Raw genomic sequence first — 24,468 nt, 5'->3', positions numbered from 1 at the left:
TGTGTGTGGAGTCAGCCGGACACCGTCCATTCAGGTCCAAACGATTTGCCCAGCACTCAAACGGGAAACGCGGCCGACGGCACGGCCACACGGGTCGTGGGGTTCGCGGTGCGGCGCTGCTGCATCATTCACGCGCCGTGTGCCGCCCACGCCCAGCAACACCACATGGTCGCAAACTTATCATTGCAACGTGCTATCGCGTCGCCACCTGTAACACTCACAAGGGGGAAAAGACGTATCACAGCAAGACGGCGACGACACCACCACGAGTAACGGTACTACAATCCTGCGCCATAGAGCACTGGCGCTGAGACTGAACAGCCTATGCGCTATGCCTCTCTGAATCTTCATGCATCCTCTCGGTTTTGACACGACGGGGGACTGCTAGTAACCAACCATCGGAAGGTGACGGCTCAAGGTACTCTTCTTTTACAACCGACGAGAGGTCAGCTCAGTTCACTCGTAGGGGTTCTTGAAGTTCTTGAGGAGCTCCGGGATGTCGTACGCGAGCATGTCGTCCACCGCCTGCACCATCTTGGGCTTGAGCTTCTCGAACTTGTCGATGTTGTACCCACCCAGCACCTGCTTGAAGTGCTCGACGTCTGGGAAGTCGCCGGCGGGGAGATGGTACTCCCTCTGCACCTGTTCCACCAGACCGTGTGTATCAGTCAGACATGGATGTCGCACGGAATAGAGAAGAAAAATGGCAGTTGCTCTGAATTTAGATGCATGCGCATAAGTATTACTATTGGGAAAAACCTTATGCTGAAATTAGACTCAGACAGAAACATTCAGGCAATTCAGTTGTCTGGAAGTACCTTTGCAAACTCGTCTTCTAAGTTGTCTATGAGTCGCTGTTGAGCCTTAGCTTTTCCCATCATTGCAGGCATCTCCTTCTTCAGATGGCCAATTATGTAAGCATGGATCTTGGCAGCTCTAGCGCGCTTGACAAACTCATTGACCTGCAGTGAATGGTGGTGTTCATTTAAATGTACCGTACATAAATGAAGAATTCAGATGAATAAGTGATTCAACTTACCTGGCGGTCACAAGCCTTCTTCGGAATATCTTTCAGGTCACAGAGGAGGTCATCTTGCTCCCTCTCAAACAAGTCTTTTCCAATTGGGCCTACAGCTGTCTCATTCACTGGTTTATCATTGAATGACCTGTGTCAAAATTAGTTCGAAAGTGAGAATCCAGTTAATGTAACAATAACAAATTCATTTGTATGATTCAGACATGTCATTTATACTTCAATAATCAACTGCTGACAGCTGCAAGATGAGCTAAATCCCAATGCAGATCAAACATATATTTTGGATCTCCATCAGCATGCATTTTTTTATCACAAGTGTATAAGACTGGTACAACCTCCAGAATTGCACCAAACCGTAAAGTAACAAAGAATAGCCATAGTAATTACCCAATGTACACACGCACAACCTCAGGAGTATTTAGCACTTTTCCAAGAGACCACATCAGCGCACCATACACTCTCATAAGCTGTAGCATGAATACGAGGGAAAATTATTCATCATATGAGATTTTATTTTCAACAAAGAAACAAAGCATAAGCATAACAGGCCATACAAATTAATTGCAACTAAAGCCTTTACCTGCTGAGTGTCAACTTGGTCTGCCTTGTTCAACACTACGCGTATTTTGTCATCATGCCCACGTAAGGATGAAATGACACGTTTGAACTCATCACTTATATCAAGCTTGTGAGGGTCAAACAGAAGAAGAATAAGGTCACACTTGGCAGCAAACCATGAAGTTACACCAGTGAAATCATAGCTGCGTTGGGTCCGTTGCTTTTCACCAGAGAGAACACCGGGACTATCTACAAATGTGATATGCTCTAGTAGCTACGAAAAACAAAGGAGGTTTCAGTTTCTGAAATGAATGCATTCTCCATGTACCACTATCACAATTAAAGCTTACCGGATGTGGCATCTGAGAGCATTCAAACTTCGATAGAAATGCTCCCCCAAATGTTGTAAGACCAGTGAATGGCATGTCAGCTTGAACAGCAATAGTATTGCCTGGAATAGTCCTTCCATCTGGTCCTGACTGAAGTAAAAACAACAGAAACTAATCTGAGAAATAATTAGAAAAAAAATGCATATACAGTAACAGTGTTAGCCAGCAGGTAATGCAAACTGATAGGATTTGCAAAAGGTTAGCAGCAAAGTCTTGTTCTGAACTACTACAGAATGGATCAATATCCCATGTGTGCAGTATGGTTTCAAGGAAGTTTTAAAGAAGGGTAAACAAAACAGCACAACAGTAATCCTACCTTTTTCAATATTAAAAGTTTATTTCAGCAATCACAGGTTCATGATAATGGCTAACCCTAGGGACATTAGCGGTTCTTAAAATCTAATAAATAATAAAGATCAACAACATTGGTTTAGCCAACATAAGGAAAACTCTGCTAATATACGTGCTACAGTATCGACCATCTGTCAGGTACCACATCCATCCTGAAAGAAAATACAATATTCATGCTAGTATTACCATGACAACTACGAATCTGTCAGTAGTAGGCTCTGGTCCGACATGAGCTCCTGCAATTGAAAACAGCCACGTAAAGTTAATTTCGATGCAATCAGAGGAAATCAATTCCAAGACAGATGGTATGGATAAGGCTAAAACTCCAAATCTGCTGTATAAGATAAAGCATCGAACCTGGGTAGCTTGTCTTCAGCAGATGCTTAATGAATGTTGTTTTCCCTGTAGAATATTGACCCAAGAGCATAACCATTGGCTTTGCATCAAAATCACTGCTTGTCTGGAAAATGGTAGAAGCAATGCGGCGACATGTAAGTATTGACATTATCACATATAACTTCCAGCAAAACTAAACAGCGTATGGAATTATTTACCAATAATGGGGAAGCAAAATCGTTGAATCTGTATGCGACTTCCAAAGGCTTCAGTTTTTCAAGGTATAGTCTTTTTAAGCCATCAATTACAGAGGTAACAGCAGTCAGAGGCATCTGCGCCTGCAGAGTGCCAAAAGAAATGCAAAATCGATCGATTGCTGAACACCTGAACCACAATGCTCCGCACACAACAAACAACAAACAAAATGGCATGCGCTGCAACGAAAAGCAAACGGAAAACAAAGTCCATAGATTTTGTGGAAGATTTTACAAATCAACTCGCCAATCTAATACCTTCTGTGCTGATTTTGAACCAAACCAGTGATAAATGGATGAAGCTTGGACCTGAGGGGTGCCTGAGAACAGATATAGGTAGCATTAAAGGACGATTCACTCACATGATTATAACTGGAGGGAAACACAATCATTACCATTGTCTTCTGGGTGAACTCTCTTCACAACAGCCTTGGATCTCTGAAATGCAAGAAGCCATCATAATATCATGTTGGCAAGGGGTAAATTCATTAAAATGACACGGAATCCGAAGATTTCAGACTTACAGCCACTAGTTCATCCACACCTTCCATCACAGGTGGATCCAAGGTGCTCAGGTCTGCAGGAACAATCATGAACAGTCCAATTCAAACATCCACACCCAAATAACTCACATAAGGGGGGAAAACAGGAGAAGTTCAGTTCACAGCCCACTACCTTCCCGGTTGAGACTGTCCTGGGTGATCTCGTTCCCCGCTTGGGCCAGAGACACGAGCTGCATTATGCAATTTGGTTCAGACCATCAGTCCACAGCGCAGCAGCACGACCACACCATTCGTTATCAGAAGCACACGCTACGACTGATGCACAAGAGTGGGGACGAACCTGCATTGCAGTGACGAACTCGGCGAATCCGAGGTACCCCTGCCGCTTGGAATCCGCGATCGCCCATACCTTCGCACGCAAATCCAAAAACAGGGAAGCATCACTAGCCATTCAGCAACGAGAACCCGAGGCGAAACCGCCCGGAGAAGAGGAGTAGGAAGAGCCGAGCGGCCCCGCGCTGACCTGCTTGAGATCGGCGCGCGAGAGCCCGGACATGACGAAGAAGCTGGTGGCGTCGGCGCCCGTGACGCGGCCGTCGCCATCTACAGCAGAGCCCCCCGCCGGAACCGTAAGCATCAAAGCCTCCGCGAGTTCTCGAGGTAGTGCGGGAGCGGGAGCGGGCGGGTGCGCCTTACCTGGGTCGGCGAGCGCGAACCACTCTGCGTAGATCCTCTGGTGCTCCTTGGAGCAGGCGACGCCGGCCGCAGCTCGCGCGATCTCCATCTCTCGCCGCCACGCCCCGGTGCTAGGCCGCCGCCGCCGCCGCGGATTGGAGCAGGAGCAGCTGCAGCAGCACAGGTGACACAGGAACGTGACGGGCCGCCTCCCTTCGGTTTTCCCTCTCCCTCTCGTCCGCGTCGGACGGGATGCCATTTTGAAACGGGGGACCCCACTTCACGGAGACGCTCCCCACCCTGTGATTTCTTTTAATTTTTTATTTAGGGCTGGACGCTCCCCGATGGCCTGACCGGATAGGGATTTGGAGGATAACCCTTGGCTAAACCGATTCAAATTTTTCGGGAGAAAAAAAATGATCACTCCCTCTAGAAAGGGGAAAGTATGGGCCTGGTTTTTGGCCCAGTTGGCCAACCAGCCCATGAAAAGTAGGTGGAAACCCGTGGCGGGCCCACTAGTCGTGTTGTTGTGGAGCAGCCCGGATCTCCATCTCCATCAGAAAACCTCCTCGGCCGAAACAGCAAAACCCTTTCCCTCCCTCCTCTCAGATCTCCTCCTCTCCCTCACACCCCAAACCCTAGCTTCGCCCAGCCCCCAACCATGGCGGCGATGATGGTAAGCGCCACCTCCACCTCCACCGAACCTAACCCAATCCGCTCGCTATCAAGCTATGGCTCGCTGATCCTGATGTTCGTGATCTCGTTTCTGTTTGTTTTTGTCCCGCAGCAACCGCAGATCATCCTGCTCAAGGAGGGCACGGACACGTCGCAGGGGCGCGCGCAGGTGGTGAGCAACATCAACGCGTGCACGGCGGTGGCGGACACCGTGCGGACCACGCTGGGGCCCCGGGGCATGGACAAGCTCATCCACGACGACAAGGGCGGCGTCACCATCTCCAACGACGGCGCCACCATCATGCGCCTCCTTGACATCGTGCACCCCGCCGCCAAGATCCTCGTCGACATCGCAAAGTCACAGGACTCCGAGGTACCCATCTCAGTATAAATCATTGATTGGAGTGGAAACCCGCGTCAGTGTGATCTACTAGATGCATTTCTGGGCTAAGGTAGATTGGTAGTTGCCATGTTAGCAGACAGATAAGAACGCTGAAGTATCAGTTGCACAGTATTTCCTGCCATTTAATCTGATGGAAGTAGGGTTGATTTGTCAATTTTAGGGGAATCACTCATGAATTCATAATTTAGTCGTGGATAGGCTGTGAATTTGAGCTATAAGGCATGGGATGCAATTTGAAAAGCGAAGACATCTAAGTCATTGTTGGCCAAATTACTGATCTGTGCTGTTTGGCTAAGATATGTCCACTGTTATCTTCACACATTTGGCACAAAGAAAGGACCTGTTAAAGCTTTTATTCAATCCCATTTTGTTGTATCTTTACTTGATTATTAATTGATTCCATTTACATTTTCTTTCCACTTATGTGCAAGTAGTTCATTGCGTCATCTGTAGCTTTTTGAGGCTCTGTTGACAAGCTTACTAAATGGCGTACTTAAGATGGTCAAATTTGACATTCATAGAAGATGAAACTCTTTCTGATTTTGGTTTGAATCTTGCCTGTTGTTTTTGATTGGGTCAGGTTTTTCATTTTTAAGAATCAGACTTTTTTACTTATGAGAACAATTTAGTTTACATATGGTCTCGTGTTTCTCTTACGAAGTTATAAAGCTATCTGATTGATTAATAAGTTTTAGCTTTTATTAGTTTGTGTTGGATTGATGCTTGTTAGACTATGGAACTTGGGCACGCGGATTATGCTCGACCTTGAATTTTTCATTTACTCAGGTCGGTGATGGAACTACTACTGTGGTGCTTCTAGCTGGAGAATTCTTAAAGGAAGCAAAACCTTATGTTGAGGATGGAGTGCACCCCCACAGTCTAATTCGCAGTTATAGGGCTGCGGGCAATATGGTTTGTAACTACCATTTTTGTTTTGAACCTCTGACATTTTGATTCTCTGCAATTCTCAAAAGTTAATTATGCATTAACATGAATTTCTATCAGGCAATTCAAAGGGTTAAAGAATTGGCAGTTAGCATAGAAGGGAAAAGCCTTGAAGAGAAGAAATCATTGCTAGCCAAGTGTGCTGCCACAACACTCTCATCAAAACTGATTGGTGGTGAAAAAGAATTCTTTGCTTCTATGGTTGTGGATGCTGTCCTTGCCATTTGCAATGATGACAGGCTTAATCTTATTGGGATTAAAAAGGTAATTCCTGTTATTTTCCCTTTTGTGATATTATACTCAGTTGAACAGTGATATCTTGTTTACTTCAGAACGGGTGTGTTAAGGATCGATTCACTACGTAACCAAGTAAAAGCCTTTTGTTTTCATCTGGAAGAAATGTAGTTTTGAGCTGTAGAAAGGACATACATGGGGTACAGGACAATCATATAATGCACTCTTAATTCTTGTATGCTCTCAGGGTCTTTTGCATGCTAGGCATGAGACATTAAAGCTTGATGTTGTGATGTATCTTAGGTTCCTGGAGGTACCATGAGAGATTCATTTCTGGTGAATGGTGTGGCATTCAAGAAGACATTTTCATATGCTGGATTTGAGCAGCAACCAAAGAAGTTCCTAAATCCAAAGATTCTTTTGTTGAACATTGAACTAGAATTGAAATCTGAGAAAGAAAATGCAGAGATCAGGTATTCTTACTGAGTCACTTAAGCCTCACTGAGCACTACAGAGTTTGTGTTCCAATCTTTTACTTGTGTTGCTCTATGCCTTCGTATATTTAAACGTTTCCACCATACCTGTAGATTATCAGATCCTCTGCAATACCAATCAATTGTCGATGCTGAATGGAACATTATTTATGACAAACTGGATAAATGTGTGAAAAGCGGAGCAAAGATAGTTCTGTCTCGGTTAGCTATTGGTGATCTGGCAACACAGGTACCCTGGCATTTCTTATTGAAATTGTCCTGCTTTTCTGCCATTTACTTCTGCATCCCATCTAAGATATTTTGGTCCTACGCAGTATTTTGCAGACCGAGACATTTTCTGTGCCGGTCGTGTCACTGAAGAGGACCTGCAACGAGTGGCTGCAGCAACTGGTGGAACCGTTCAAACTTCTGTAAATAATGTCATTGATGAGGTAAAGTATCATTTTTTTAAAGGTGCTCATTATATGTTGAACCACCTGTTTTTGATGGTTTGTCAACTGGACATTGAGGGCTAATATCAGTTGCCTGGTGTAAATTGCAAGCTGATTAGATCATCTTTTTTTTAAAAAGGTACTTGGTTCTTGTGAGGTATTTGAGGAAAAACAAGTGGGCAATGAAAGATTCAACATATTTAGTGGCTGCCCTTCTGGTCAGACAGCAACTATTGTCCTCCGTGGTGGTGCAGACCAGGTTTTCTATTGACACACATCTCAATACCTATTTGTGACAAACTTAAATGAACGTGCTTAAATTTCTTTGATCCTGTGCTAGTTCATTGAGGAAGCTGAACGAAGTCTCCATGATGCCATCATGATTGTTAGGAGAGCTCTTAAGAACTCTACAGTCGTGCCGGGTGGTGGTGCAATTGATGTATGTCTAGTGCTCAGCTTGTCAAGATGAATCATTCAGCCTTCTGCATAACTTTGGGCTGACCTTTTATGTTTTTTGCAGATGGAAATAAGCAAGTATCTCAGACAGCATGCACGAACCATTGCTGGGAAGTCTCAGTTCTTTGTAAATTCGTTTGCTAAAGCCCTTGAGGTACGTATATCCGATCTGTACTTTTGTTTCCTTGATTGTTTTGGAGATGTGCTTTTATTATACTGCACTTGAATTTTAACAACTAAAGCAAGAAATCTCTTTTGTTAACTCCACAATGATTGTGTGGTATTGCAACCTCTTGTTGATTTGGTTAAAAGTCCATTTGCCATGAAGGCAAGGACAAAAGGATTAAATTTTTAAAAGACTGTACTGTAGTTGTTGGCAAGCCGTTTAAGGAAAAAAAAACAAATAACTGGAGGAAACAGATGCAAGATGTTCTTCTTTTCCTTTTTATTCTCATTAAGAATACTTTGAATGTAAGGTTTTCAGTTTTCCTAAAATCAAGAAAATGTGCATGGTTTCATGTCGGTCCAGCACTAGCTATGGATTTGTAGGTTATCTTCTAACTGTTGCATTTGGTATTGTCAGGAAGAGCTACAGTGATGATGGTTTTTTTATTTTGACAACTTATTTCATATTATGTATTCTGAATTTGAAATAAAATCATCCTGCAGGTTATTCCACGACAACTTTGTGATAATGCTGGATTTGACGCAACTGATGTGCTCAACAAGCTCAGGCAGAAACATGCATCTGGTTGGTTCCCTTAAGCTTTATGTCGAGCTCAGTGTATGCTTTTATACATGTCAGTAAAATTGTGATGCAACAAAGCTATCTGTTTTACTGATGTCTGATTCACGGTTCATTTGTATCAGGTGATGGTGCTAATTATGGTGTAGACATAAACACTGGTGGAATTGCTGATTCCTTTGCTAACTTTGTGTGGGAGCCTGCTGTTGTTAAGGTAATTAGACATTTGGTTTTATTCATTTGCATTTAAATATGCATGTATTCTTAATTTGAAATGTTTTAACATCCGGAATGCAATGTTGTTCAGATCAATGCTATAAATGCCGCAACAGAAGCTTCCTGCCTTATCCTGAGCGTCGACGAAACAGTGAAAAACCCAAAGGTAAGGAGACTTGCAAATGTCCACTGTCCATTATGGCGTTATGTGAAAAACACAACTTATATTCCCTTTCTTTTGTTTCTTGAGTGTTGTTGGGACTCATCATCCTGTGGCAATGCACGTCCCTTCATATGCGAAATATTAATTTAATTAAATGCATCTCCTCTACTAGAGAGATTCAAATCAGTATAAGCAAGAAATGGTCATAGAAATGATTTGTTGTAGATATGGTGATCGCAGTTCACTTTATTGCTGGATAAATGATTTGCACCTTGTAATCTTTAGATATTGGTCCGTCATTTTGCAGCTTGAGATGGCACATGTTCTAACCTCGCATGATCTTTCATGCTCATTAAGGGCATAGCATTTGTCTTCTTGTGACTTATGGCCTGTTGTCGTTGAATTCAGATCGTTGCTAAGTTATTAGATATTTGCCATCTATTTTGAATGCTTTCCAGACAGTTTCTCTATGTTTTGTTTGAAGCAATCGATTCTTCATATAATTTACTTATTGGCTCCTTTTCTTTCTATAAATCGTGGGATGCTCTAGTCTGAGAGCGCACAAGGTGATGCTGCAGCTGGTGCAATGGCTGGTCGTGGAGGAGGTGCAATGCGAGGCCGTGGCGGGAGGGGCATGCGCAGGCGGTAAATTGAGCCACGTCGACTCTGTAACTTCATGTTTTTGATCGCCTGAGGGCTGTTGTATCATAACTGCACGTGTGATGTGAGTGATTCAGAAGCAATGATAGCCTTTGTTTCAGAACAGCAGAGATATACCAGGCATTTATGAATGTAGCCGCCACCGGTTGTGATATAGTTAGATCTGAGCCTTGTTTTTTTTTCTCTCGAGCTAAAGGATGTATTCCTTTTGTTGCGATCCTTGTGCGCTGAAGCCTAAAATTCTGTGCGTTGTTTTTGGAACGCGGATGCTGTTTGCTCAGACTGACTGGTGCTGCTTGTTCAAGCATATGTTCTATTTCGGATCTTATCTACCGTTAGTTGCAGAGGATAGAGTAGAGTTTTAGCTGGCTGGGTCGGCAACTGGTTCGAAGCTGGGGAGGACGTGCACGACCTCGCGCATGCTAGGACGCGCATGGTTGCTCTTGCAGACGCACGGTATGCCCACCCTGAATAGGCCCGCTATCAGGCCGGCCGGCTATGGCGGCAGCAGCGCGGGTCGGCCACGGGCAGCAACGCCATGGCGTCCGATGGCCTCTTCACGGCGGTTCGGGCCCAGTTGACGAGGCCGATCTCGTCGCCGAAGTCGCCGAGTGGGCGGCGCCCCGTGACGAGCTTCAGCAGCACCACGCCGAGAAGCTGTACAAGTCCGTCTTCCTCTCGTCCACCCGCAGCGTGTACGCGTAATCTGCACGTACACCACCACATGGAAGTAGGTGTCATCGCTTGTGGTTGCATGATGCATGGTAATGCCGCGAGCCGGCGAGGGCCGAGACACACTCCGCCGCCACCGCCCCGGTGCCGGATGCGCCGCGGCTGAGGAAATTGGCGTGGCCGAAGTCGGCGGCGTGCGCCTCCCATCTCCGCGTCCAGCAGGATGCTGCTCGACTTGACGTCGCGTTGCAGGATCCTCGGCGGGCACTCGTGGCGCTGGTAGCGCAGCGTGCGCGCCGTGAAGGACCCCGCCGGCCGGCATGTACTCGTACAGCAGCAGGTCCTTCTCCGCGCCCGACGCGAAGCCCAGCAGGCGCACGATGCTGCGGTGCCGGCCGGACGCCGCCGAGCGTGGCCACCTCCGCCCGGAAGCCGGGGCACATCATCTCATGGATCTCCGGCGGAAGCTCACCGGAGATTCTGTTCCTCGACAGGTTCAACATTATCAGAACCTTTGGATTTGCGTGCCCCTCCTGGACCGAATGCGTCTCGCCGAGGCACCTTGGACCACTTCTTCGATCGACCAGGTATGTACGTGTTGCAGCGCGCCTTGCAGGCAGCGGCTTTCGTGCCGGCACTGCTCGACGCGCGCCGGCCCGGAGCGGCCGCGCTTCATGCAACTGGTACTGAGGCGCTTTCTCCAGCAGTGACGGTGAGTCGGTGACATCGATCGGCGCGCTCTTCGTGGGGACGTGCTAGCTGTTCTCCAAATCTCTAATTCGTAGTCATGACTCTTTGCAATATGGCCAGGCCAGTGATGAACACCTTTCTTTTGAACTTGCTGTACAGCACACTTTTCTACACGGAAGCGGCATGTATCTTTACCGTGTGGTTAACGTTTGTACCAGGGCGATCTGTGCGAGACACCAACGACACTGGCGGGCACTGTTCGCAACCAACTGCAGGCCATATTCTCTTGCCACGCCTTCCATCTCGAGTAGTGCTGATTTTCACAGCCATCCAGCATCTGATCAGATATATCCAAAATACCCCCATGCTTTTATCTGCACCATCAAAGTGTACGACAAAGTAAACATCAACGGCGACCTCTAGCACCGCCTGTTCCATCGCGCGTGCCCCACGCGCTGTGTACGGTGGAAGCACGTCGCATCTCGCATGTCCCGATGTCGCGCGCTTGCTTGATTGCTTCTGGTTGTTTCCACAGCAAAGCCCTATAAATCGCTTGGAGTTTGACACCACACCCTAAATTATTTTGTTGCAAATACCCACTCATCTACTTAATTTTGTTGTAAATATCCACCTAGTATGCGCAAACTAAACCGATTCGAGACGTTTTCAAAAAATAACGATTCATTAATGTGACCTAAATTAGATACTTTTAGGAGTATAATCTTGATATTTTTTTAAAGATTTCATAAAAAAAAATTGCTAATGAGAGACTAAACTGTCACACCGTGTTTCACTATTGTTTTTTTAAAAAATCAATACAAACCTAGTGCAAATATTTTTGGCGAGTTTGGTTATACTACCTCGGCTTGTAGTGGCTCTATCTCGGTGAGAATGGATTGATTCGATCAATTTTGCGACGGTGGATATTTTCAACAAAATTAAGTAGATGAGTACGTATTTTCAACAAAATAATTTATGGGGATAACAGCAAACCTGAAGTGGTTTACGGCTGTGATTATGCAATTTCACGCCCGGGGTTTCGTTCGCCTGATCCCTGGACCTGCCGCCGGTCACGCGTTACGCGTGCGCGATAGAGATCTCTTGGATCGGAGCAAACAAGCAGAGGCCACTCCAGGTTTTGCTGTTTGGTTTCGAGCGAGTAGGGCCTGGGCGGGCGAAATCAACGGCGGGCTCGCATCAACTCGGGTTTCCAATCCCATTCCCATCCAAGTTGGCGGGCGAAGGAGCACTAGGAGCACCACGACGGGTGTGTCTATGTGCGCGCGCAGCATGGCCATTGGCCCGTTCGTCAGCCTCAGCATGGGTGGTCATCACTGTCAGGGCCATCAGGTCCAGAACACTGATCACCAGCTCATATCTGCATGATTGTCCGAGCCTGTCGGGGGAAAAAATTCTACCTAAATTTGTCCAAAATGAATCTACGCCTAACTACCAATTTTTAGTTATCCTGGCTGAAACGTTCTCATGTTTTTTCGTTCCTGTCAGCTCCAGCTCCAGCGCTGTGCGCCAATGTAACGGAGCCGTGGGAGCCATTCCAACCCCGCTCCTCTTGTCCCTTAGACAAAAAAACGAGTGAAGGGGGGACAAAAAACGAGGGGAGCCGGAGTCCTTTTTCTTTGCTAAGGGGAAACAGTAGCGCACAATGCAGCAGGAGCCGGAGCCATTCCGTGTGGAGCTGCGTCAAACGCGCCCTAAATAAAGCAAAGAATTGCAAAAAAACTACTATGTTAAGTCGGAAAAAATCACTCTACCGTGCATATGCTTAAGCATGTTTTCGTTGAAGTTGGACAAACTAGCGAAGTTAAACTTATTCATGGTACCCCTGTTTCTTTCTTTTTCTTTTTTTAAGTAAAGTTAGGGAAAAACTATAGCTCACTCGGGTAAAACAAAGCTCTTCCTCACCCAATTTTTTCTTCCTCCCCATCTGCACACCATTTTCCCTTTTTTTTCTCCAACTCTGTCCAAATTCTGACGAGATTAGGGGCGTCAGGGTTAGGGGTTCGGGTTTTCCGGGTGGGTGCTCACGGCGGCCCTAGAGAGAAGGCCGGTGGCGGTAGGCCGGTCCGACGGAGGTGGCGGGCGCAGGGGCAGTGAGGCGCGACGGCGGGGGCGCCGCCGGCAGGGTGGTGGTGGAGGGTGGTTGGGCGGTGCTGGGGCGGGGGCAATGTAGCCGACGGCGGCGGCGGGAGGGGCAAGAAGGCGGTTGCCGTTGGGGAGCTTGCCAGTCCGGCGGTGGTCGCGGTGGGTGGGCGGGACGGCGAGGGCGTCACCCGCCGCGGTGGTGGAGGTGGCGAGGGCGTCCAGTGTCAGCGGTGATGGAAGGCGGCGGCGGCGGCGGGGGTGAGCGTGCGGAGAATGGTTCGGGGGCGAGCATCACGGGGTTGGTGGGGGAGTCTGGGGTGGGGAGGAGATAAGATAGAGAGAGAGAGTTGATCCGGCCATCGATTTTAGATCTAATGGCTGTGAAATTCGAGTGAGGAAATCTTTCAATTCACTTGGGTGAGGGATAGACAATTCTATCTAGGTGCAAGAATGTTTATATGCCCAAATTAGCGATTCTTTTTGGAACATTTTAAAAGTGTCGATATTATACTCCTAATTCAATAAAGAATTGCACCAGTGGCTCCAAATTTAGTGAATAGGTTGAGTCGATTAAGCATGGGGGTAGTTTTTTCAATGTAACTGAGTAGGAAAGAACATTTGCAATAAAGCCATTTATGGGGGATCTCAAACTTTAATGACATAATGTGTTCTTTTACTTCGCAAAAAATGTGTTTTTTAAAAAAATTGTTTTTCCTAAATAATAAATAGGGCTCGCTCTCACCGCATTCCCATTTCACAGTTTCAATTTTGCTCGCTCGACGCGCAAAACGCCGCCTCTTCCTCCTCCGTTCGCCCCACCCCGGAACCCCGTTTCCCCAGATCCCAAGGAACGAACCCACCACCCCTCTCGCCGCGGCATTTCCTCGAGCACCCCGCGCGCCCCCGGCTGCCGACGCCCCATGGGCTCACTCCCGGTGCTCGCCTCCCCGGAATGCGCCCCGCGGGGGCGCGCCACGGTGTCGGCGTCGGACCTGGCGCCGCTCTTCTCCGCGCAGCGCCGGCACCTGGACCACTTCTTCGACCGCCTCGACATGTCGCAGGCGGCCGCGTTCGCGCAGGCGCTGCTCGACGCGCCCGGGGCCGTCTTCTTCACGGGCGTCGGCAAGTCCGGCATCGTGGCGCGGAAGATCGCGCAGACGCTGGCGTCGCTGGGCTTCGCGCGGGCGGGCTTCCTCGCCCCCGTCGACGCGCTCCACGGCGACATCGGCGCGCTCTTCCCAGGGGACGTGCTCGTGCTGCTCTCCAAGTCGGGAGCCTCCGACGAGCTGCTCGCGCTCGCGCCCTGCGCGCGCGCCAAGGGCTCCTACCTCATCTCGCTCACCTCGGCGGCGTCGGGAGGCGACTGCCCGCTCGCCGCCGCCTGCGACCTCAACGTGCACCTGCCGCTGCAGGGGGAGATATGCCCCTTCGGCCTCGCGCCCGTCACCTCCACCGCCATCCAGATGGTGTTCGGGGACACCGTCGTCGCCGCCATCATGGAGGCGCGCCGCCTCTCCAGGGACCAGTACGCCTCCAACCACCCCGCCGGCAAGATCGGCAAGACCCTCATCTTCAAGGTAACTTACCTCTGACCCAAACACAAACAGGCTACCCGCGAGTTACTGTATTTGTTAGAAGGAACTTGCAATGATTTTGTGCTGCCACCCCCATGGGAACATCGGATCTCAAATGCATGTCACTACTCCTTTAATGTTCCTTTTCGATTCATTTACCGTTGCGTGTCCGTGGGGTTGGTTCTGCAAAATGTCCTGTGAAATCCTCTTCATGATTGAATAATTTTGTCGCTATCAAACTGACATTTTGTTTCTCTGTATGGTTACCTGTCACGGTCATTCTCTTTTCATTTTTGCAAGAAAAACAACAGAAGGCCTCATTGTTTGCGTGCAATTAATAGTGGCTGTTTTTAATTAACCACCGCTATGGCATGACATATTTGAATCAATGTCTTGTTCATGTGCAAAGTACTTGCTGAATGATCTTGTGCTGCCACCCCCATGGGAAACATCAGGTATCCAATATTTGTTACTACTGATATTCCTTTATTGCTCCTCTTAAAAGAAAATGAGAGATTCACTTACTGTTGCATATCGGTGGGATTGGTTCCAAATTGCCCTGTGAAATGCTCTTTATGATTGGATAATTTTGTCGCTATCCTGCCGACATTTTGTTTGTCTACGGTTACCTCTCACTGTCTTTTTATATGGGGGTTTCTTATGCACATGCCATTTAAATCCTGTCCTTTTCATTGTCGTAAGAAAAACGACAAAAACGGGCCTCATCATTTGCATGCGTTGTTGACTGTTTAGTAGTGACAGTTTTTAACAAATTCCAGGCGCTGTGTGTTCATGTCATGACATATTTGAATGGAAGTCTTGCACTTGCTCTTGTTAATGTGCAAACTAGTTACTGAATGTGAAAACAAGTGTAGATATTGTTTCTTCAAAACTACCCCTGTCTGATTTCTGTGGGTGTTGTCATTGATCCAGAATGCTACCATTTTCTTTTCCTGTGGGTGAGGTATGTCTTTTATACTATATGTTCTTACGCAAACACCCTGCAGGTTAAGGATGTTATGAAGAAACAGAATGAACTTCCTCTGTGCAAGGAGGGAGATATGATAATGGACCAACTCACGGAGCTCACCAGTAAAGGTTGTGGGTGTCTGCTTGTGGTTGATGAAGAGCATCATTTGATTGGCACCTTCACTGATGGTGATCTTCGGCGAACACTCAAGGCAAGCGGGCCAGACATTTTTAATCTCACAGTTGGTGAGATGTGCAACAGGTTTGTCAATTTGCTATGTTTAACCATGCCTGCATGAGTTACTTATCTCGCAAGTACTATTGGTATATGTAGGATTCTAAGATCTCTCTGGTACATCTGGGATTTGGAACGTGGCATTATACTGAAATTTGGTCCCTGTTGGTTTGAAACCGGACCGCTGGTTTTCCTGTCAGTTTGGTACTTTTTGTTCTTTTGTTTTTGTCATGTTTCTAAAATTCTGTTGTTTTATAAACTATCTAATTCAATAATTTAACCTTACAAACGCAGTACTATGAAAAACACAATCTCTCTCTCTCTCTCTCCCTGAAGTAGCCAAGTTTACTAAATTAAACCCATCATAATATGCTAAATATTCATCATGCATCACAAAGCTTTGGAGTTCATTATTTTTAAAAGAATTGTATAGAACTGCATTACGTTTTATTGAGAATACACATTAGTGTTGTCAGCAGCAGTATTAGTGCCAGACGTCAATACACAATGCTCTATTAAACAGTTTTCAGTGAGAATCAGCTGTTCCCTTACTAACTCTGTTTTGTTTGTTGAGAGTTGGTTTCTGTTCCTCTATTCTGTTCATTTTCCATACTTATGGGTTTGACGCAGATGTTGCCCGTTCAATATTTAGTGTTCAAATGAACTTTCTGCTTGCACCTTTAAGCTTCCTCGCAAAAAAATCAAGAACAAGAGTGATGAACATGGAAGCTGCACTAAGGGGAAAAAACATATCATTATCAAACTGGATTCTTAACATCTCTCCTGCTTTTAAGATTTTTTAAGTTTTTCTCGAACACGCAGGAGAGCTGTTATCTCTGTATTAAGAAGAAATTCTGATTTTTCAAGTTGATAATATTAATACCAGATAGCGTGTTCATTGTGCCATTTAAGTAACGCAAATGCATAGTATCCAATTACTTACTGTAGTCTGTAGATAATGCCACCTCCTTATATGTGTGATATCCTATGTTCTGTTGTATTAGTGGAATTTGTTTCTAGTCTTCTTCAGTGCCTTGTCTAACTGTCCTGCATTATCTTTACAGGAATCCAAGGACAATCACTGCAGAGGCAATGGCAGTCGAAGCCATGGAGAAGATGGAATCACCTCCTTCACCTGTGCAGTTCTTGCCTGTTGTCGACGACAACAATGTCGTTTGTGGGATCATTACACTGCATGGATTGGTCTCTGCCGGATTGTAGACTTCTGTGGCATCATCACCTTCAGCTGGATTTTTAGATTCTGTACCAGCTTGCCGGGTTCTTAGTGGTTCCTCCCATCTACTTGTACTTGGCCCTAGACTGCCAATTGCCAGTTTTCCTGCCGCTCAGTTCATACCTGAAGGCGTCTTATCGCGATGCGTATGTGTAGCCTAGACTGTCAGTGTACCTTTGTGTGTAGTGCTTGGCAAGAGGAATATGCTCCTGAAGGTGTTTTTATCGATGTAGCAAGAGGAATATGTTGGTGTACATGCCGTTTCGCAGTTGCCTTGGCTGCCTGTGTTTTGTACCCTGTTCTGTAAATGATCGTGGACGCTGAGAAATTCCAATGCAGCCGTTCAAGTAAATGCTTTAGCACTACAAATCTTAGAGCCTGTTTGGATCCCAGGACTAAATTTAAGTTCTGCATTTTTAGCTCATTTTTTAAGCTCTTGGGATCCAAATAGGTGGGCTAAACGGAGCAAAGAGCTAAAATATGGGCTAAAATTTTTTTTCTCCCAAAGAGACCCTAAATTGGGCTAAAACTCCTTGGGGCAGCTGCTGGACGCACCATACCCCCCTCCACCCCAGCACGGTACCATATCCACTCACGCGCCCTCACCCTGCCCCTCCCACGCACCCGCAACGCCACCGCCACCCCTCTCGCCCGATCTCCTCCTCCGCCGCCCATCTCGCCCAAGCTCCTTTATCGCAGCCCACTCGCCCGATCTCCTCCGCCTCTGCCCCTCTCGCCGTCCCTCTAGCCTGTGCTCCTCCAGCGCTGCCCCTTTCGCCCGCGGTCTCCTCCGCTGCCGGCACTGTGGCCCGAGCACCTCCGCCGCCTCCAAGCCACCTGGTCCACATCCGCGGGCTGCCGATGGATGCGTACGGCAACGACGACACTAGGGACTTCTTCGAGCAGGCGGATTCGTACTCCCCCGCCGGCGGCTTCGACGTCTTCTCTGGCGAGGCGCGCCCTTATCCGGGGTCGGGCTCCGTCCATGGTTCCCAGATTGGCATTGAGGCACTCGACCTCAATTCGCAGGCGGAAGACTGGTCCCATATGGCGTCTTACCAGGGGATCCTACAGTCCGGCGGGGCTGGCAGAGGTAACACCGATAGCATGGGCCCTCCTCCCCCTCAACTGCGCGGTGGCAAAGGAGGCGCCACTCGCACACTGGGTTTACGTGCGGCTCGCAGTAGCGGCGGAGGTATTGGAGGGCGCGGTGAATCTTCGGCCCCCAGTCGTGCCCACCGCGGTTGCTTGCCGCCAGTTCCCGCCACCGGCCGTGGGATGCGTGGAAGTTTTTCGACGGCGCCTGTTGCATCTGTAGGCCGTGGCTCAGGTCGAGGTAGTGGACGGTGCGGCGACGACGATGACGATGCTTACGACAATGCTGTCGAAGAGATTTTCTAAATCTCTCAAGTATGAGCCGAGTGTCCTTTGATCTCTGACAAGTCTGTGAATCGACTGTTGCTGTTAGAGTAAAATTAAATGTGTATTCTTGTGATGCATATGCTAGAATAAAACTGACAGAAGAAGTTGGTCATCAGAGTACAATAACAAATTGCTGTGTCAACTGCTCGTTGATCGAATTCAATTGGGTAACTACATCAAAGGAACTATGATAGCAAGAGGGTACAAGCTCATCATAGAAAAGTATTTCGCAACCAATTTGAGGCATGATAGGAAACAGATCACTAATAGAATTAGACAACTGAAACAAATGTATCAGTTTATAAAAGATCTTCACGTCGACAGTGGCTTAGGCCGTGATGAAATGGGTGGCCTACTGCTGATCTAAAATGGTGGGAGGATGCAACAGAGATATTTCTTGATACTCTTAGGACTGTTTCTAATAGGTTTCCTATGTTCAGTTTCTAACTTCATCTAGCTCATGTGCAGGGGCATCCAGATTGTAACAAACTAAGGTATGAACCTCCAGAATACCTACCAATGCTAGAGCAGATACTTGAGGGTGTAGTTGTGGATGGTTCAGCTTCTTTTGTCGCAGGACACAGCAATTTAGATGACCAAACAGACATAGAACATCAGGAGGTTGAGGAGGACAGATTTCAAGAGAATGAATAGAGTCCATACATAGTCGCAAGAGAGCAAGTAGTACGAGCACCACAGCCTCAAGTCCAAGCAAGAAGATCAAAAGCCCAATGGTCAAAATGATGAAGGATTACATTAGTTTCTCTTCTAAGCAACAAGCTGAAAGGAATCAGTACATCAAGCAAGCTTGCAATGAGAGGCAAGAGGAAGGCTCAGTTGACTAATACCATTAAGCAGGTTCAGCAGTTGGCTTTAGAGTGTGGGCTGGATGAAACAAGTTCTGAGTACTATGTTGTTTCCCAAATTTGCAAAGATGAGCCCATGAGAGAGTTCTTCATTAACATGACTACAACAGAAGGAAGGTTAGCCTTCTTGAAGAGATATTGCAAACAACACAACCTAGATTAGAATTGTGTCTACATCTAGTACTTTTGTCTCTAATGATTTGAACTATCTGTACTACCTGTATTTGTGATGATGAATTTGCTTTGAACTATATCTGTTGGTGGAAATGAATTTCTTTGAACTATATCTGTTGGTGGAAATGAATTGCTTTGAACTATATCTGTTGGTGGAAATAAATTACTTTGAACTATATCTGTTGGTGGAAATGAATTGTTTTGAACTATATCTATTTGTGATGATAAATTGCTTTGATATATACTTGTGCTTTGAACCGATTTCAACTATCTATTGTGTCTCCGGATATGGATGGAGAGACTGATTCAAGTGACGATGAGCTTTTGAAGCTCATTCTTGAGGAGGATGAATATGAAAGGCAGTTCACGGAGGATCTGCTCATGTTTGGTATGTACAATGACACTTACTTCCATAAAGCTAAGAAGAGAAAGACCATTGAAACTGGCTATGATTGGGTGATGAGAAATCTAGCAGATGCTGTCAAATGCTATAACATGTTTAGAATGAGTAGACTATTGCTTGATCGACTGCATAATCTGTTGGTGGAATCATATTGCCTGAAGTCCACATCAAAGAGTACTTCGGTAGAGGCCTTAGGAATGTTTCTTTGGATGGTTGGTGCACCTCAGTCAGTCAGGCAAGCCGAGAACAGATTAGAGAGATCACTAGATACAGCTCACCGCAACTTTGACAAAGTTTTGAAGTGTGTTATAAAGCTAGCAGCTAACATAATTAGGCCAGTGGACCCTGAATAACACACCGTAGGTTACAGAATCCTAGGTTCTCTCCACACTTCAACAAACATATAGGAGCAATAGATGGCACTCATATACCGGTTATCGTGCCAAATGACAAGGTGGTGCAACATCTATGTCGGAAGGGCTTTACTACACAGAATGTGACTGTTCACATTTGTTCTTGTGGGCTGGCCTGGTTCAGTACATGATATGAGAGTGTTCAATGATGTTAAGGACAAGTACAAAGACAATTTCCCACATCCACCTTCTGGTATATTATTACTGTCTATGTTTCCACATCCAAATTTTATGCCCACTTATGTTGTATGTTTTTTTTGACAATAATGTTCATATCAGTAGGGAAGTTTTATCTAGTGGACTTTTGATACCGAATCGTCCTGTTTATCTTGCACCTTACAAGGGAACAAAGTACCATCTTCCAGAGTTTCGCAATGGGCCAATGCCGAGAGGTATGAAAGAGACCTTTAACTTCGCTCATTCATCTCTTAGAAATTGCGTCTAGAGGTCATTTGGAGTTTTGAAGATGAAGTGGCGGATTTTGTTGAAAGTGTCAAGTTATCCAATGCCAAAGCAAAGCCAGATAATTGTTGCATGCATGTCACTTCATAATTTTATTAGAGATAGTCATATGAAGGACAAGGACTTTGATCGTTGTGACCGTGATGAGAACTATGTTCCTCATGAAGCATCAACCTCTCAACCAACACAGAGTACTCGAGCAAGGGACGAAGATACAAACATAAATGCATTCCGTGATCAAATAGCCTCAAGTTTGTACAATAGATCGTAGCGTGTTTGATTTCTTATATGCCTAGGACCATTGAGTTGCGTACTTGAACAATTGTGTAATAATATTTGACACTGCATGCATGGCGTGGAACAGGAAACAGTTCCTGTGTAGCGCATGCATGGCTGGCGCATAGGCGCATGGCGTGGGACAGTAAACAGGGTACATGTGCATGAAATCATTAATGAGGAGCAAATCAGTCATTGTTTGAAGGAAGACTAAAGTTTAGCTCATGTATCCAAACAGCCCAGCAGATGTTGGGCTAAAGTTTAGCTACCTGCTGGGCTGGGCTAAAGTTTAGGGGCTGAAGTTAGTGATCCAAACAACACCTTGCTTTCGTTTCTATTCCAATGCTTTAGCCGTGTTGACTGTGTTGGTGTTTCTCTAAATTCCTCAAGTGTGGGCGTGTGGCAGACTGGGCTCACGCATTTTGCCTGACTGCTCCATGCCCAAATGCAGTAGGATAAATCGCAAATTCCATATCGTCCAATCGATGAACACCAAGCACAGACATTCACAGGAAACCGTAGGGATAACAGCTAACTCGACTAGAAACATGCGTTTAGTAGGCATGGTGAAGTTACACAAGCACTGAACAAACACACAATGGTCCATCGTGCTCCATCTGGCCTTCAATCTTAAGTTCCAGAAATCTAACGAAGACTGTTCTGAATCGATCAGGAAGGAGATATAGTCAACGCACACCGATGCTCCAAACTTTGCAGCAGCAACTTTGTAGCGATGCCCAAAATCCTCCATCATCTAGCTGCAACAAGGAAGCTTCACCTTTCCCATTCAGAATCCGGGTGTGGACGCTCCACCCTAGGCTTGCTGCTAGCTTGAGGAGCTGGATGGCGCGTCAAAACCTGATCCCAGCCCATGATGTGTGGCAACGCAAACTGCACATATACACAGAAAGGGCAGTCAAAAGCATGAATAAAACCGTACGAATATATACAATGAAGGAGGCAACATCCATAAATAACAGTGGCATGTGTACTAGTTTCAAGACAGTTCAGGCTTGTGTCCACTAAAGTTCAAGAGCTTAAGGGGCGTTTGGATCCTGGAGCTAAAGTTTAGTCCGTGTCACATCGAATATTCGGAAGCTAATGAGGACTAAATATGAGTTAATTATAAAACTAATTACACAGATGGAGGCTAAACGGCGAGACGAATCTATTAAGCCCTAATTAAATCCATCATTAGCAAATGGTTACTGTAGCAGCACATTGTCAAATCATGGACTAATTAGGCTTAATAGATTCATCTCGCTGTTTAGCCTCCATCTGTGCAATGGGTTTTGTAAATAGTCTATGTTTAATACTCCTAATTAGTATCTAAACATTTGATGTGACAGGGACTAAAGTTTAGTCCATGGATCCAAACACCCCCTTAGAAAATGTATACGCCTGAACAAGTCGTGGGGCTTCATGCCTTCATGGCACTACTGATAGACATAGGCTATCATTTACAGGTGCACATAAGAAAGTGAATCCATGTATAAGGCAAACCAGGGGCTATAAACCGGCATGTGCTTTCTTCAATGAAGAACTTTGACAGAAACAATGTGACACCATTGATTCTTATTTCTTAGTCATCTATTAGCATGCCCTAGCTTAATTGGACAGTGGTGCAAACAAACACTTTCAATGCTTCATATAACTTAGAACAAATGGAAATATTGAAACTTACACTTAGTGCTGTGCGCATCACTGCAAACTCAGCTTTTGTGATAGGGACTGAAAGGCGATCAGTAGTCTTCTGCATGTTGTTCAGAACAGCTGCAAAGAAAATTGTCACACATTTCCAATTAGAACCGACAAGTAATACACAGGGGTACAGAGCAAATAAAAGGACATTGATGTCGTAATGTAATGGTAAGTGGTAACTAGCTATAGAAATTCTGTCAAAATACTAGCTTTAGCAGAAGCATTTCCTTTTTCATATCAGGAAGTTCCTTCAACAGTGGCAAGCAAAACCCACAAACTCCAACTCAATACGGGAGACAATATTTGATAAATGGGCAATGCCTAAATAGACTTCATAAGCTTCTCAAACATAGTTCCTTTTGGTTAAAGCTTTTAGACTAAAAGCACTAAAAGCAAGGGGAGATCAGGTATCTAAACATCATAGAAATGGGCAGTTGAAAGAGTCACTTACTTATATTAACAAAGTACCCACTGTCACTGCCAAGGGGAGTAATCGACAGCGATTTTTTCACCTGTCCTTCATGACTTGGTACACAAAGAGGTTGGTGTTAGAAGGCTGATACAAAAATATGAGCTTTCTGTCTGATTTGTTAGTTCACACAATACTATCACAAACCTTGATTTCATGGATGGATCATGGAAAAACTCACAGGATTCAGCAGGCCCAAGACTTATCAAGCTTCCAACTTCAGTAGGTGACAGAGAAAAAAGCTACATAATAAATGTTCCACAATCATAAGATTAAGGCGCATGTTATTGTCATAAAGAGTAAGTCTTCACGAGAATAGTTTTCTTCAACAGGAAATACTAACTTCATAAAACTACAAAAGAAAAATAATTTACCTGTTTCTTTGTATAGTCATACTTCCTTTGTCCAACAGCAGGAAAGAAGGTCAACATTACTGATCCATTTCTGTTTATCCGAGATGCTCCAGACTAATGGAACAGAGAAATTATGTTGCGTATGAAGGACAATGTATGCCCAAAAAATAAAGAAGTAAAAGAAACATACTTCCATTTTGCAGAAACTTGGTAGTATAGGATGAATAGAAAGTGCAGCCTTTCCCTTAAACACAGTATAGCTTGCAAATTTTTTACCAGATGAGTTCTCTGCACAAAGGGATTAAGAATCATCTTATCATGCAAGCAATATCGAGACTAGCACTCAGCATGTCGAAGGCTGATTAATAACAAGTCTTGTGACAAATGTTTCACCATCAAGATTTGCTGCTGAAGTTGAGACAGCTTGTTGGAATGTCAATGAACCACTCCAAAGAGCTTCTTTAGGATCAAAACCTCTCCTGTGAAAGGAAAACAAGTTTGAATAACATATAATAGTAACTTAACTTTGCAACTACCAATATATCGAAGACCACAGAAGGGTCAAATGTTGGACTAAGTCGAGCTGGGAAAAGGTTGTAGAAACATACAGCAGCAAAAGGAATGGCTTGAATATGGCATTAGGATTCAGTGATATTTTTTTAATTAAGACCTTCGCATAATGTTAACCACCAATCCGCATACATTGGTACTTGATAAACTTAAAATGGGAACTACACATACACAAACATATGAAAAGCAGAACAGTAAATAGAAATGATCATTTGCATATAAAAGCTAATTTGCATCAAGACTTTTGTTCTCGTGATCAAAGAGTAAGTTCGACCCTCAATATATTCTTGGTAGTTTTATGTTTGATTTTTAAGATTCCTCTAACAAGGCTAATTCTTCATTCAATGCATTAGGCACA

The 24,468-nt window shown here is 45.5% G+C and overlaps 4 protein-coding genes across 4 annotated transcripts in view; 2 read left to right on the top strand and 2 right to left on the bottom strand.

Annotated features, from left to right (window-relative positions):
- Window positions 1–177: 177 nt before the first annotated feature.
- On the bottom strand, window positions 178–4,379 carry LOC101785678 (EH domain-containing protein 1). Its single transcript, XM_004951776.3, has 16 exons — window positions 4,124–4,379; window positions 3,951–4,030; window positions 3,768–3,836; window positions 3,600–3,657; window positions 3,449–3,501; window positions 3,320–3,362; window positions 3,183–3,244; window positions 2,889–3,008; window positions 2,692–2,794; window positions 2,521–2,570; window positions 1,945–2,073; window positions 1,617–1,868; window positions 1,424–1,503; window positions 1,040–1,166; window positions 819–962; window positions 178–642 (listed from the first exon to the last, which is right to left on the bottom strand). The coding sequence occupies exons 1-16, from the start codon at window positions 4,359–4,361 to the stop codon at window positions 457–459; spliced, it is 1,794 nt and encodes a 597-aa protein (XP_004951833.1). The 5' UTR covers window positions 4,362–4,379; the 3' UTR covers window positions 178–456.
- A 243-nt stretch (window positions 4,380–4,622) lies between these two features.
- Window positions 4,623–9,781, top strand: LOC101786077 (T-complex protein 1 subunit eta). The gene is made up of 14 exons (XM_004951777.4): window positions 4,623–4,778; window positions 4,890–5,150; window positions 5,967–6,092; window positions 6,186–6,389; window positions 6,663–6,832; window positions 6,947–7,082; window positions 7,168–7,284; window positions 7,424–7,543; window positions 7,625–7,723; window positions 7,805–7,894; window positions 8,410–8,491; window positions 8,611–8,699; window positions 8,793–8,867; window positions 9,415–9,781. The coding sequence occupies exons 1-14, from the start codon at window positions 4,764–4,766 to the stop codon at window positions 9,511–9,513; spliced, it is 1,683 nt and encodes a 560-aa protein (XP_004951834.1). The 5' UTR covers window positions 4,623–4,763; the 3' UTR covers window positions 9,514–9,781.
- Window positions 9,782–13,743: 3,962 nt separating this feature from the next.
- On the top strand, window positions 13,744–17,353 carry LOC101786481 (probable arabinose 5-phosphate isomerase). The gene is made up of 3 exons (XM_004951778.2): window positions 13,744–14,566; window positions 15,571–15,794; window positions 16,832–17,353. The coding sequence occupies exons 1-3, from the start codon at window positions 13,910–13,912 to the stop codon at window positions 16,986–16,988; spliced, it is 1,038 nt and encodes a 345-aa protein (XP_004951835.1). The 5' UTR covers window positions 13,744–13,909; the 3' UTR covers window positions 16,989–17,353.
- Window positions 17,354–21,468: 4,115 nt separating this feature from the next.
- The window catches only part of LOC101786875 (single-stranded DNA-binding protein WHY2, mitochondrial), a 3,563-nt gene continuing 563 nt past the window's right edge, over window positions 21,469–24,468 (bottom strand). Inside the window, exons 2-8 of the mRNA XM_004951779.2 lie at window positions 23,934–24,019; window positions 23,731–23,828; window positions 23,562–23,654; window positions 23,335–23,429; window positions 23,170–23,243; window positions 22,702–22,790; window positions 21,469–21,908 (exon numbers count right to left, since the gene is read on the bottom strand). Of these exons, the coding sequence (XP_004951836.1) occupies window positions 21,792–21,908; window positions 22,702–22,790; window positions 23,170–23,243; window positions 23,335–23,429; window positions 23,562–23,654; window positions 23,731–23,828; window positions 23,934–24,019 (652 nt within the window). The 3' untranslated portion in view covers window positions 21,469–21,791. The remainder of the gene's footprint in view (window positions 21,909–22,701; window positions 22,791–23,169; window positions 23,244–23,334; window positions 23,430–23,561; window positions 23,655–23,730; window positions 23,829–23,933; window positions 24,020–24,468) is intronic.

The sequence above is a fragment of the Setaria italica genome, chromosome I (genome assembly GCF_000263155.2).
Source record: "Setaria italica strain Yugu1 chromosome I, Setaria_italica_v2.0, whole genome shotgun sequence".
Taxonomy (NCBI): Eukaryota; Viridiplantae; Streptophyta; class Magnoliopsida; order Poales; family Poaceae; genus Setaria; species Setaria italica.
Note: the sequence above shows the minus strand (reverse complement) of the source record. Positions and strands in the feature narration are given on the sequence as shown.